The sequence below is a fragment of the Plodia interpunctella genome, chromosome 8 (assembly GCF_027563975.2).
Source record: "Plodia interpunctella isolate USDA-ARS_2022_Savannah chromosome 8, ilPloInte3.2, whole genome shotgun sequence".
Lineage (NCBI taxonomy): Eukaryota > Metazoa > Arthropoda > Insecta > Lepidoptera > Pyralidae > Plodia > Plodia interpunctella.
The window spans coordinates 3,706,715-3,720,111 of record NC_071301.1 but is presented as its reverse complement, the minus strand read 5'-3'; the positions used below and the strand labels follow the sequence as shown (position 1 = coordinate 3,720,111).

The 13,397-nt window shown below is 36.1% G+C and overlaps 1 protein-coding gene across 1 annotated transcript in view; it reads left to right on the top strand.

The window, feature by feature from the left end:
* LOC128672133 (lysine-specific demethylase 3A-B-like) overlaps positions 1–13,397 on the top strand; it is a 149,468-nt gene that overhangs the window by 96,628 nt on the left and 39,443 nt on the right. Inside the window, exon 8 of the mRNA XM_053749074.1 lies at positions 7,868–7,909. Coding sequence (XP_053605049.1) covers positions 7,868–7,909 — 42 coding nt within the window. The remainder of the gene's footprint in view (positions 1–7,867; positions 7,910–13,397) is intronic.

The window sequence follows — 13,397 nt, the reverse complement described above, 5'->3', positions numbered from 1 at the left end:
TTGACCCACTTGTGGGAGATAAGCTATCAGCTTGTTTTCTAGTGTGATGATTAATTGTGCAATTTATTTATCTTATTGCTCTATTTGGTTACTTATATAATTCATTTGCGTCGAGTCATTATTCAAGTTCACTAAAATGATTTTTATTGAATATTATCTTGTTTGTAATGCATTAATAATTCAATGATATCTGGGTATGTAATCTCTTTTTTTATTTAAATATTATCGTTAATGGATCGTTTTATCGGTTTTTAAGACAAGCAACTCCGCTCGACTGGTCAAGGTGACCTTTGCCAGTGCTCCCTCGGCAACTTAACGGCTACCGCTATTCAATGTAAATTACGAGGCCTTGCTCACGAATTGCAAGATCCCAATCTCAAATGAACTTATCGATTAACCATTCTTATTTCCACACAGTTCCCAGGTGAGTAATCTGCCTTATTTGACATTGAAGAACGTGTTTACGAAATTTAAACAAGTTTTTACATAATTGAAACGAATTCATTTACATGACAAATTAATTTCCCTTAACTTTCTATTGTTACATAGCTAAATACTTTGTATGTAACTTCTAATTTATGACATCCTTTGTTCGTTTCTTTAATAAACAACATGCTTTATTTCAATGTATGACATCGATTGAGAACTATGAGCATACTATATTAATTATTAAAAGAAGTAGGAACTGACTACGACGACGGTGCGCGCCGTCGGCCATTTTGCAATATAAATAGCAAGATGGCGTCGGGCCGTTGGTTGGCGAAAGTACTCGGTAATTATACAGCGGCTCGAGCAGGCGGGCAGTGAGCATAAACGCGAGGATCTATAGCAGGCCGTTGCACGCAATGCTTAACTTGATTTATATCGCTCTCTTGTTTCCAGTCGGCCGATTGTTCTCGGTTTTATGCGCTCGACACTCGCGATCCTGGTATTGTTCCGACGGCCATGGGAACGCACAGAGCGCGTGGGTTTTAACGACCTCCGTTGCCAAGACGGGTACAGAATTGGATTTTTGTTTTCAGTTCAAGTTCATGACATTATTCTGGCCGTGCTCATGACGCAGGTTGCGGTGTGTTTTTTAAACAACCAGTGAAGATTGGCGTTTTGTTATGGCTTTCATTCGCATTAGTTGTTTATCAACATCCACTACACAATACAATTTGTGATTGTGACGTCCAGTACGTTATGTTTTATACAATGAATTTCAAATGCACAAATGACGCAAATAGTCTATTATTCATTCAGTCAAGAACCCACGACGTTGTAATGGATTCCAAAAGATCCCCTGTACCTTGGTCTGTTTCTATAGACTAAGTCTGATAATAAAATTATTATTTTATTATATTTCAAGTTTTAACGACCAGTAAGATATTTTGCTGGTATTAAAAATCTGAAAAATCAATATGTTTATTTTGATTTGTATATACAAGATAACCTATGCTTCTTGTTAAAATATATTATCAAATGTCAGCTCTATTAATATAAAACAGAGGTAAAAGAAGTTTTAAATTAAACGCATAGATACCAAACAAAATCATCGATACGAGACGATCAACATAACCTAGTTTGAGCGTTTTCTGTCGTGTGGTTACTACTATATTAGTATACGTAATGATGAATATTGCAGTGCTATAAAACTTAAACTAGACTTTATTCTAGGTAATTATCTATAAAATGAACTAACCATAACATGTTTCAAAACAACCGGATACTTCCTTAACTAAAAGTTGTTAATTTATTAAATACATAGCTGTTATCACTACAGTAAAGTTGACCTAACAAACTTATCTCTACTAACATACAAATACAGTGTTAATGAAGTAGGTATCAGCCACGCTCGCTGTCTGCTAACTACTTCAACGTAATGTGACCTCGTTTCCAACATTTTTTATTCATCCCACGATGTCGGCGCAACAGTTTTCGTTCTTATGTGTTTTTAGTCGTCGTACAAAAGGAATCTCTCAATTCAATCGCTTGCAATCGATTAATGTTTTGCACTGTTTTTTACGCTCGATAAAAAATTACTAATTTGTTGCGGTTGCGGTTGCAATAGTTTCCTTCTTTAGTTAACAGCCCGTGAAGGTCTGTTCTAACAGGCGAAGGTGATTATACGACGAGGCATCAATAATTTTCCAATGAATGAAACTCCGTTTCTTGACGTTTCCTTCGCCGTTGTGTTTAATATCTCGGAAATCATTTCTCCGACCACAGTTTCTGATTTACACAGTCAATTACGTTCTCATTTTCTGTATCCTATTATGTAATTATTGGTGAATCCACTTTATTCTCTGCTATGCACTTCAATGCTATTTTCCTCTATGCTAAGTACTTGCACATAATTATGTAATGTGATTGTTTGTTTTCACAAAACATAAAATTATGAAATATGTCTGATATAATCTACATTACCTTGAAACATAAGGTTGTGTGCGCTAGGGCCATATTTTACTATCAACAATTTATTGGCGCGCTGCAGCATATACCATTTCATTTATAAACATGGTTTCATTCAAGATAATTATACTCGTAGAGGCGATAAAGCATTGAACTGCCCTATTTGATAGCGCGAGAATGGAGCACGTAACGCAGCTCAATTGCATTACAATCGGTATTGTTATCGCACATACTATTTGTTTTAACAGCTCTACATTTTCATTATCGACTACGATTATGATAATATTATCTTGTGTGCTGATATATAATTTTTTTCAACCATGCAATTCAAAGGTTTATTTTTAGTGCTTTCATCGCTTTGGAAACCGATTCGTTTTTGACGTAGAGTAACATTGCTCGGCAAACATGCCAGAGCCGTATTGTTTATTACCATCCATACATTCGGTGGGGGAGCATCGCATGCCAACTCGCCCGACCTCATTCCGAGACTAGTTCTGCGTAAACTCTCATGTCGGTTTTATGAAAACACACCTATTTTTAGAGAGCGTATGAAGAAGCAGACCGCTCAAACTTATTATTTGTTTGTTTTACAGCGCCAACGTGTGCCAAGTGCGGCTTATTTTCAAATTACGATAAACATGACAGAAGGGACGCGTTGAAATACAGTCTCCGTTGTTCCTGGTAATGACGTTATACTTGTGTGAACGTACACGAGTTTATAATTAAATGCATTCGTTTATCTCTGCAATGCAGCTACATTCCGGGATTCGGTTACTCGTGTCCGTTGTAATTCGAGGTTGTTGCATGGCTCGTATTCAAGTGTTCCCATGTATGTCAATGCTAAATCATTATTTTCTGTTGAATTTTGCAGTGTTACACAATTTTATATTCATATCAACACCCATCCTTACGTATATAAAAAGAAGTCGTCCGTCGTCTCTGTCTGTATAAACACAAAATCTATTGGACGTATTTTTACGGTTTTCACCAACAGTGATTCCTGAGGAAGGTTTAGGTGTATAATTTATTACGTTTTTATCCGAGTGAAGCCAGGACGGGTCGCTAGTCGCAAGTAAAATATAAGTACATATGCTTTGTCCGGCCATATACCAGTGGTGTCATTACCTGCCCGACTGGTTCTTATTTCTATTAGAAAGCTGTTGTAGCTGTGAAGCTTGACAATAATAGATCAATGATAAATGAAGATTAAATGACTATGGTAATTAAACGTCATATTAGTTTCTAATGTTGTTGGGATGTCATGTCTAGTCGATGAGAAAAAATGTGAATACAATGTAGTTGTGTATTTATTCCATCGATTTTCATGGACGACACTGATAATGCGAAGACTATGGAAATAGCCGATATGATAAAATAATGATTTACAAAGGTTATCGTATAGTACGGAATGTTGAACAATCTAAATTTATACCATCCCATCATACAATATAAATTAATTTTCCTCGTGATTTATTGGAATAACAAGAATGACTAGCGCATAATTTGTTTTGTACTTATTTCATTAATTCACTTTTTGAATTTTATGTCACCGCAAAATATATTTCTAACCATAATAAGTAACCTTCCTTCCTCCACAGTCATATTGCTCATGGCTGAGGGTCATTACGTGAAATGAAACACACACAACAACTTTCTTGGCACGTTTGTCATTGCCTTCTCCATTTCACACACAAGTTTATAATCAACCTTCACCGGAAGCAAGTGGTGGTCGATTAAAACTAATTACTACTATTAATAAATTAAATTGGTATAAAAACTCATGTGGCACAAATATAATTCGAACCTGGAACCTTTCAATCCACAGGCGGGGTCTCTTAAACATTATTCCACCACTGCTGCAATCAAGTCACCACCTAAATGAATTATAAATAAGTATTAATACACCAGGAATGGTCACTACACTACCGTCTTTAAAGGTATTCTTATTAGAGAAACATATGTCGGGCACCCAAGTCCTCATTTCTCACGAGCAAACAGGTCTGAGACTGGTCTGGCCACATGCCTGCCACGAAAGGACTGCTTCTAAGAGGAGAGACTTTTTGCCTCTCTGGTCATTAGACCGTGCGTGCAACGGCGATGGCGATTAGGTTATTAAGTCTATTTACCCAGGTTTCACATGCGCTCATGCTCATGACTCGCTTCGGAATTTTCACATCACCTCGCTTGTGTACGTATTGTAAATTGTGAGTCAGTACTCGGAATTTTGTCCTGTTTATTCGTTTTATTAGGATCGTGCTATTTTAACTTCCTACCAGTGTAATTTTTGAGTTTATTTCACATTAGCACAGACACAATTGTTGAGGTTATAGGAAAAACTATATTGTAAACTATTTTGCATAAAATGTTAAATATTTTACTATTTTCTGAGTCCACATGCTTATCGACTACTGCCTTTTTGAGATCGGATACTATGTGACGACTGGAATATCTGTAATATATATTTATGCGGCGCCAAAGAAAATACCTTGTTGTCGACCTTTTGGAATTAATATTTTTGACGTGCCAAAAATATCTGTTTATTGACATTTTACGATAGGTCATCACAACGTTAACTTATTCCATAACGTTGGTTTATTTTAATTCTATTGTAACTTAAGCTTCGGTAACTTTTATGACAATAATAATATTACTTAATAATACTTGAAAACCACATACAAGTCCTAAAATATAATTGGCAAAGTTAAATGAATGAAATGAATATGTAGTTTTATTTATTACATAACTTAAACAGGTTACAAGTTCCTGTCAAATGAATGTAGCTGTTCGCATGATCGTGGTTACAAACGCCCACATCGAAATTTTATGGTCATCGAGTTTGCAAAGTCTACCTTCCATATATGGCGCATTAATCTGGAACTGCAGAAACAGACGCTAACAGCTTCTAGATCGACTTCACCAATAAGGTGTGTTGGCACACGTGAGCTTATGGAAACTGCCATATCTGTCGCGGATCTGAATTGCTTGCTATTTAAAATCACGATGCGAATTACTATTCGTGTTTTACTATTGACAGTTGTAATAATCGTATATCTGTTTGTTTTATACTCTGTTTAGTATTGCGTTTGAGTTATAAATACGTCGTCAAAAACAAAGAAGATTATTGTTTTCAATTCATCGACAAATTTTATTGGTGAAATCATAGAAATAACTCATTTCTTCATCATACAAACAATAATTCAATTCTTAAAATACACGTGTTCGTGTCCCCCTTTTCTCGGTAAATTGGTTTTCGTAGAGTCCCCATATTTATTCCTTGTATGAAGGGTTAGTGAACCTTCAGGCTCAGCTGCTATGCGGGTGGGAGCGGCCACCTGCCGCATTGATGCAACCATCGCGTATCAGACCGCATTCAGCGGTCAGACCACTGCAGTTGCTTTTAATAGTCGCATTTCTATATATTTAATTTTAAACACTCTGTAGCTTTATTGAACTAAATGAGTTCTATGTATAAAACCCTAATAATAAACAGACAGGGTCAGTACCGTATGTATTTTTACAGAGTGAAAACTCTACTTATCTAATTCTATTATATCGAAGTTCACGTCACAGAGATCTCTTTAATACATAGGCTGCTATTTATGTATCCGGAACTGGCCAATAATTCTAGAATATTTAAAAAGTAATTACAACATTTGAAAATAGAACTCTTCGGCTAGAGAATAAATATTTTTCATGTCCCTGTCATTTGTTTTTTTCAATTGGCGCCAATTTTGAAAATAGCTTGTCTTCATTGCCATGGATTTAACTCGTGAACATTTTCGCGCGATGATTTATTATGATTTTCGGCGTGGATTAACTCAAAAACAGTGCATCGAACAACTGATTTTAACTTTTGGAGATGAAGCACCATCGAAAACCACTGTGTATTATTGGTTTAAGGAATTTCAACGTGGACGGTCTATGCTCACGTATGAAATTAAGGAGGGTCGTCCTAAATCGGTAGTGGTACAACAAAATATTGATGCTGTGCGACAATTAGTAATGCAAGATCGTCATGTTACATACCGCGAGATAGAGGCGTCTCTGGGCATTAGTATGACGAGTATACACGCGATATTACACGAACATTTAATTGTTAAAAAAATTTGTTCGCGTTGGATTCCGCACAACTTGAGCGTAGATCAAAAACAGGCTCGTGTCGACTGGTGTAAGAAAATGATAAAAAAATACAACCGTGGCAAGTCAAAAGCTGTTTATAATATCTACACAGGTGACGAAACCTGGATCTATGCTTATGACCCTGAAACTAAACAGCAGTCAACGGTGTGGGTCTTTCAAGATGAACCGAATCCAACAAAAGTTGTTCGTGCGAGAAGCACTTTAAAGCAAATGGTCGCTTGTTTTTTTGGTATCAACGGACATGTAGCTACAGTGCCACTAGAGAATAGTAGGACGGTTAATTCTGAATGGTACACCACCATTTGTTTGCCAGAAGTCTTTGAAAAAATACGAAAGAACAACCCACAACGCAGAATCATACTTCATCACGACAATGCTAGCTGCCACAAGTCGGCTGAAACAAATAATTTTTTGGAGGGTCAAAAGATTGAATTGACGGGTCATCCGCCGTACAGCCCCGACCTGGCACCCAATGATTTTTATTTATTTCCAAACATTAAAAATAAATTACGTGGTCAACGTTTTTCGAGCCGCGAAGAGGCCGTTGATGCGTTCAAAACACACGTTTTGGACATACCTCAATCAGAATGGAAAAAGTGCTTTGAAAATTGGTTTCATCGTATGCAGAAGTGCATAGATCATCGCGGAGAATACTTCGAGAAACAATAAAACCATATGTAATAATATATGTTTGTTTAATTTTGTTATTCCGGATACATAAATAGCAGCCCTCGTAGTTGAAAAACAGCGAAGATGCCCCTAAATATTATCGAAGAATAATATCACCCATGTTCTACTATTCTTTGCTAATAGCCTTATTGACATGATAGACTGTAGAAAGCAAAATAATACATAATAATATAGATCATAACAGACGTGTAGTGATCAAAAATAGAAGAACTAAAATTATCACGAGACTAAATATTTCTGGATGTAGCCATAAAAACTTGAACACGCCTTACAACTTATTTTTATAAAAAAAGGTTGCTGTATTCACATGCCTTTTACAAACTGGTCCAACTCCGGTTCGGCTGCTTGCTATTCTTGACAGCTTTAAAAATATTCACCGTACAAATATTTGACCTTTAATTTGACAGGGAGGATTCCATTAAAGCTGACCACCTTTTTAACCAACGCGTCTGCGTTATCTATTTATATTTTATTCTATTGCTATTCAAATTGCCGTTAATATTCAGGATTCATATTATGTATCAAATTCAAGTTGATCATGTTCAGTATAATTTGAAAAATCCTTTGATGTAAAATAAAACTACGAGCATTTTTCATGATTTTGCTTTTATGTGTTTTAATAGAACCCTGTATGTTGTTTCAGGCTCACCCCCCGTTCGTGAATCCGGCGAGATTAACAAAAAAGGTAAAATGTTTTTACATTTCGTTCTGTCGTTGGATATGTATTCAGTTTGTGTTTCATATTGAACACGGATCACAATTTCAATACCAAATAACCGGCGTACCTACCCATGTCGCCATCTTGAACGCAACTGTTTTTAATTCACTGTGCTAAGGGCACATTACACAGGTTACTCGTTGATGTCGATTGCATTGATATTATTGTTTGTCGGGTAAAATTCTGAATAATATAAAAATATGCTTATGTCAAGAACAATGTAGCTTAGCTTTCTAATGGTGAAATAATTTTGGTAATCGGTTAAGTAGTTCCGTCCGGTACACCCAAACTCTATAAACACTTCTTTGTAATATTAGTAAAGAAGTTTACTTGTATTAAGTATATGTAGACTATCTTGGTTGATTATCTAAAAGGTTTGAGAGTGATAATTAAATTAAAGTAATGATGATGGTATTATTTATATGATATGAATTATCAAATAAATCGCAAAACTTCCATTAAGTAAAATCTTTCTTATTGATATCACCACGAGTACCTCAGACTTGTTTATATTGAAAAATCGAGATCACCGCCTCTAATTTCACATTCAAATAGGCATGTTTGTTTGTCGAGCCCTCATCTGTGTATGCATGTAGCACTGTTTATGCATCACACCAACGAGATTTTAAAAGCAGAGGTCGCCGCGGACGACAGTTTATTTGTTATTATCATTGGCTACTCTGAATTTCAACTAGGCTCCATGTAACGGGGTCACGTCGTTTTCGATAGATGTTCTGCATAAATCCCTATTCGTTGCTCATGTCACTTATGTTGACTGTCAAACGGTTCGTTTCTTATTGTTATGTATGTTATTTGTATTAGAACATGTATCGTGCAACTGCTGCCAATGTTTGGTTTTGTATCGTTTGGTCAAAGTGAGTTAAAATTACACGTCCGTTGAACGTAAAGGCCCCCCACAAGAGGTGCCACCCTCACTGTTATAGCTTTATTTTCCTTCGCACCCACAGAATCTCCATTCTCCATTTCATAGTATAAGGATACTTGAAATCGGGCTAAAACTTTTTGTTTTCTCTGCAAGTTAACAACAACAGACCTTTACAGTCGAAACCTTATTAGTATGTATATTTTTAGCGGCTTTCTTAAACGTGTACTTTCATTATATGCCTACATAACTTGTTTCTGACCGGTTGAATTTATAACTCATTATGTTTACAATTATTTCAATTAAATTCTGAATAATTTTTCGGCATCTTCTATTTTTATCGTGACAAAGATTAATACTGAAGTAACAACTGCACCGTCTCAACTTATTGTTTTGCTTGATTCATAAACTCCTTTCGTGTCCAATTAAACAGATAAACAGGAAAGTATTCAGAAAATTACAATTTTTGATTTTAATAAAACACAGGATAGTTGTCCAAAAATAATTGAAAATGGAAAAGGTGCGTCATTTTAACAAGTATAAATATAAGTCGGCCATAAATGCATGCTCAGAAACCATTTTAATCGCGGACCGGTCTTAGATATTATTCCATGTTTAGCTTCATGTGTGATTACCGGCTGTTACGACCAGTACAACATCTGCTTTAGACATATGTAATGTATGTATGTTCGCCCAACGGATATGATTAATCTAGAACGGGAATTACGAGAATTTTATTGCTGTGTCGGTCCTCGTCGATATGATAGGCTTATTTATAATTGTAACCTGTCCATCGATAAACTGAGACTATTAATCTATATGTACAAACGGCTATAGCTGATGAGCAATTACATAAAATATATTAAAGCGATGATCGTAGTCTTTATCCTTATTGAATCTTGAGACACTGCTACAACTATGATGTTGAAAGACATTCTTCTATTATTTAGAACTATCAGGCAGCTTCGATATATGGGATCAGACGTCTTATTTAAGGGTTTGCATTACATTTCATCGAATCTATTCGAAGTAAGACGCAGCGAACATACATTTCGGTGTGATTGTCGTTGCGTCATAATGGCGCACTGTGATGGGTTAGTTGCGTCTTACTGCGAATCGACTCGATGTTGAGATGTAAATAGCAAAGTCGCACTTCGCATTCAGGGTATAAACATAATTTCAAGATATTACTACATATGTCAATTACAGAACAATACCAAATTAATATGAAACCAGTGTCTGTCACAACCAGTCCGGTGAGGAACCAAAGCCCGGTGAAAGTAACTTGACTCGACCGCTGCCAACTTCTCTTATTCGCCAATGTATTCATTATAGGAAAATTTCATAACGTCTCGTAACAAAACCGGTCTGTACGGTTATCTCTTTACCATAAACCGTAATAATAATAAAGGCAATATATGTGGGATCTGTAAAACGAATCTGCCTTTTGTTGTCTCGGCCCGTTGGGACAAGGGTCCCGGGTCGGCCATTATGTCCCTAAATTTGGGCCACCTCTCCCTTTGAGCGGTATTGCTTTTTCTAAAATTACCTGTTTGACTGATATGAGATAATATATGAATACACTATTATCATTGGAAAAAAAAAGATATTATTATTATTGTTACTTGACCTTGATTGTTCTGTCGCAAGAATTATTATTTTATCGTTTTTTATTGTCTACACCGATTTGTGTTTTAAAACTGAGAAAGAAATTAATTACAGGTCAAGATGTACTACGGAATTGTATGTAAAACTTAAATTTAATAAGATATTTTACAATATGATATTATTTAACAGAGTATTACACAAGACAAGGGACTATATTAGGCCACGTATCACTTAGTATTTATGGCATATTAGTATGTTAGTTATGTTGTCCAGATATTGCAAAGTGTGGTCGTGTTTCACATGCAGTGGCCCTGGCAACCGGTTCTCGAACTCACTGCAATTTTGCACGACTTTCTATCAAACATTCGTGCTGGGCCGCGCGTTTACTCAAATATATACAATGTTACTTATTATTAGTAGTCGAACATGCAGCTGAAATTAATGTGTGTTCAATTGATAAAAGTGGAACGGGCGAACATTCGTGAGACACGTATGTACATTACAAGAAAATATAATGGACTCGAAAAATACAACGGTTGACGTCAATACAAAAGTTAGAATGACTACTGAACCAATAACTGGTCTATATAAAACTGTAGAGCACCAATGTTATAGTCAAACAATTTAGAATACACAATCGAAACAAAAGAGCAAAGTATATGATATCGTACATGTGACTGAATAATGATCATATGATAATGCCGTGTGTTGTGAATCGAATTGAATATTTAATGATAAACATAAAGGAAAAACACGATCTTATATTTTTGAATTAATGCCTCGACTCACACAGGTTATTTTTGAAGGCAATTATGCAAGACTTTTTAATTCTATGTCTCAAGAAGAGGAAATATATTTAGTGGTTAATTTAATTTATGATCACTGACGCAGGAATTTAGCTTCAAAAAGATTGAAAGCGTTGTCGGTCGATTTATCTCGGCCGGTTATAATCGTCCAGGTAATTTGTGTGGCCTTTGCAGTAATTGTAATATGAAATCTGTCGAATCGAATTATTATTAATTTTGAGCATGTTGCTTTGCTCCGCAATCGTTCAGGGTCAATTCTCGAAGTGTCAGTTAAGTGTGAAGTGCGCGCCACCTGCAAACCGCGACTCTGACCGGTTCGACTGGTTTCCATTTGCTGTCTAGTGTCATGTCGAATAGTGTAGTTATGAAACATTATTTATCGACGCCATAATTTTGTTTTACCGCTTGCGCAATAATTGATGCGCTGGAACGGAACAACTTCTTCGCCTCTTTTTGTTCGATACAATCGTTTAGATAGATGAATCCCGTTTTTACTAATCAAATTTGTAATGCCCCCGTGAATAACTCTCTTTATGTCATATATCTTTATATCCAAGAAATATAGTAATAATTTTATTGAAGCTTTGTCAAGTTCATTAAATGTGGTTGTCACTATACTATATTTACTACTTGATTAATTTATCGACCTCCTATCTTGTTTCTATGTAAACCATGTCATATAAATCAGAAGCAGAAGCAGTCTAAAGTATGTATTTTAAAAGTGAGTGTTTTTTAAAATGTGAATGAAAGTAACTGGTATTTCGATGGTAGATTTTATGTGTCCACCGATTTAATATTGGGATAAGGTAAGAAATACGATAATCATACATACAATGATTAAATCCCTTGTTCTTTGTTTTAATGTGCACTAAGTTATCTGAAGGTTTCTATCTGGGGACTTGAATTACCTTTCTGTATTTTTTTTATTGAGGGCTTAATTTTGCTTCATCATTAGGTGCTCCCATATTAGGTTGGGTGGTTCGATAAAATCGAATGGTCTTAGATGGCCGCATTGGACTGGCGAGCCGTCACGATCTGTGAGGCTCGTGTAGGCGGCTACTTTCTCTTAACGGGACTTTGCCCCGTCCCGCGAAGCCCCCGGAGTCGCTGCCGTCTGCGCAGACGCGGATTATGATTACGACATCCATTTTGAATTTTATTATCTGCGGAATCACGATGATGATATTGTAAATTGTGAAATAATATTTATTGTTATTGTGATTGGATTAGTTTTTGTTGTGGGTTATGATTGAATTGTCTCTTTTTGTGCTATCCTATGTTGACAGTATGTTTATTTTATCACAGCATCAATAATAATTTCTTGGAAAATTTAAAAAAGCACCGGACAAACTGTTCTTGTTCCTATGTCCTTGTATGAAGTAAAATACTCTCAGATATTCTCAAGACTATCTATGTATTCTGTACCTCGACGTCTGCATATGCATAAACCTCGGGTTCTTCAAACGAGTTGGCCCGGGGCGCACTCAAAGGTTAAGATGCACGATCTTTGCCTTTGCCTCCAGCATTGCTGGCGCGCTGTCGACGTCAGTGATGCCGTGTTCATGTCATGATTTACTTACACTGAAACCTGTTTCTTGACTGCATGAAATTTCTCTTAATAATTTCTCGTAACTACATGATTGCAATACTGTTATGTTATTGTAATTGCATTTCGTATCAACATACTTGTCTAGTTAACTTGTTGCATAAAAGCATATTACAATCAATTTAATCTCATTAGTCCTATCCCATTAGTCGATCTTGTATGTTTGGAATACATTTTTTTTTAATTGCACAACTCGCAAAGTTTGAAATTACTTTAAACATCTTCATGAGAAGATGATGATGAAGAAGGTTCTGGTTCTTTAAACTGTATCAGTGGGGAAACAAAAGTTTATGAATGAGCAATAGAGTATAGAGAAAATAAACTCCCGCGGAATGGATCTTGATGTGATTCATGGTCAGCATTCGGTTGGACCGGACGTGGAGTAACAAGTACCCCCCTTGCGTCTGGCGCCGAGCCAAAGTTTGCCGATCTTCCTAGAACCGCGTCGATTGCCACTCAGCTATAATTTGTGTGCCTACTTCTTCACGCCAAGTTGTTAATTTGAATCGCAGTTTGAGAATCGCTGAAACAGAATTTTATACTCGTTCCACT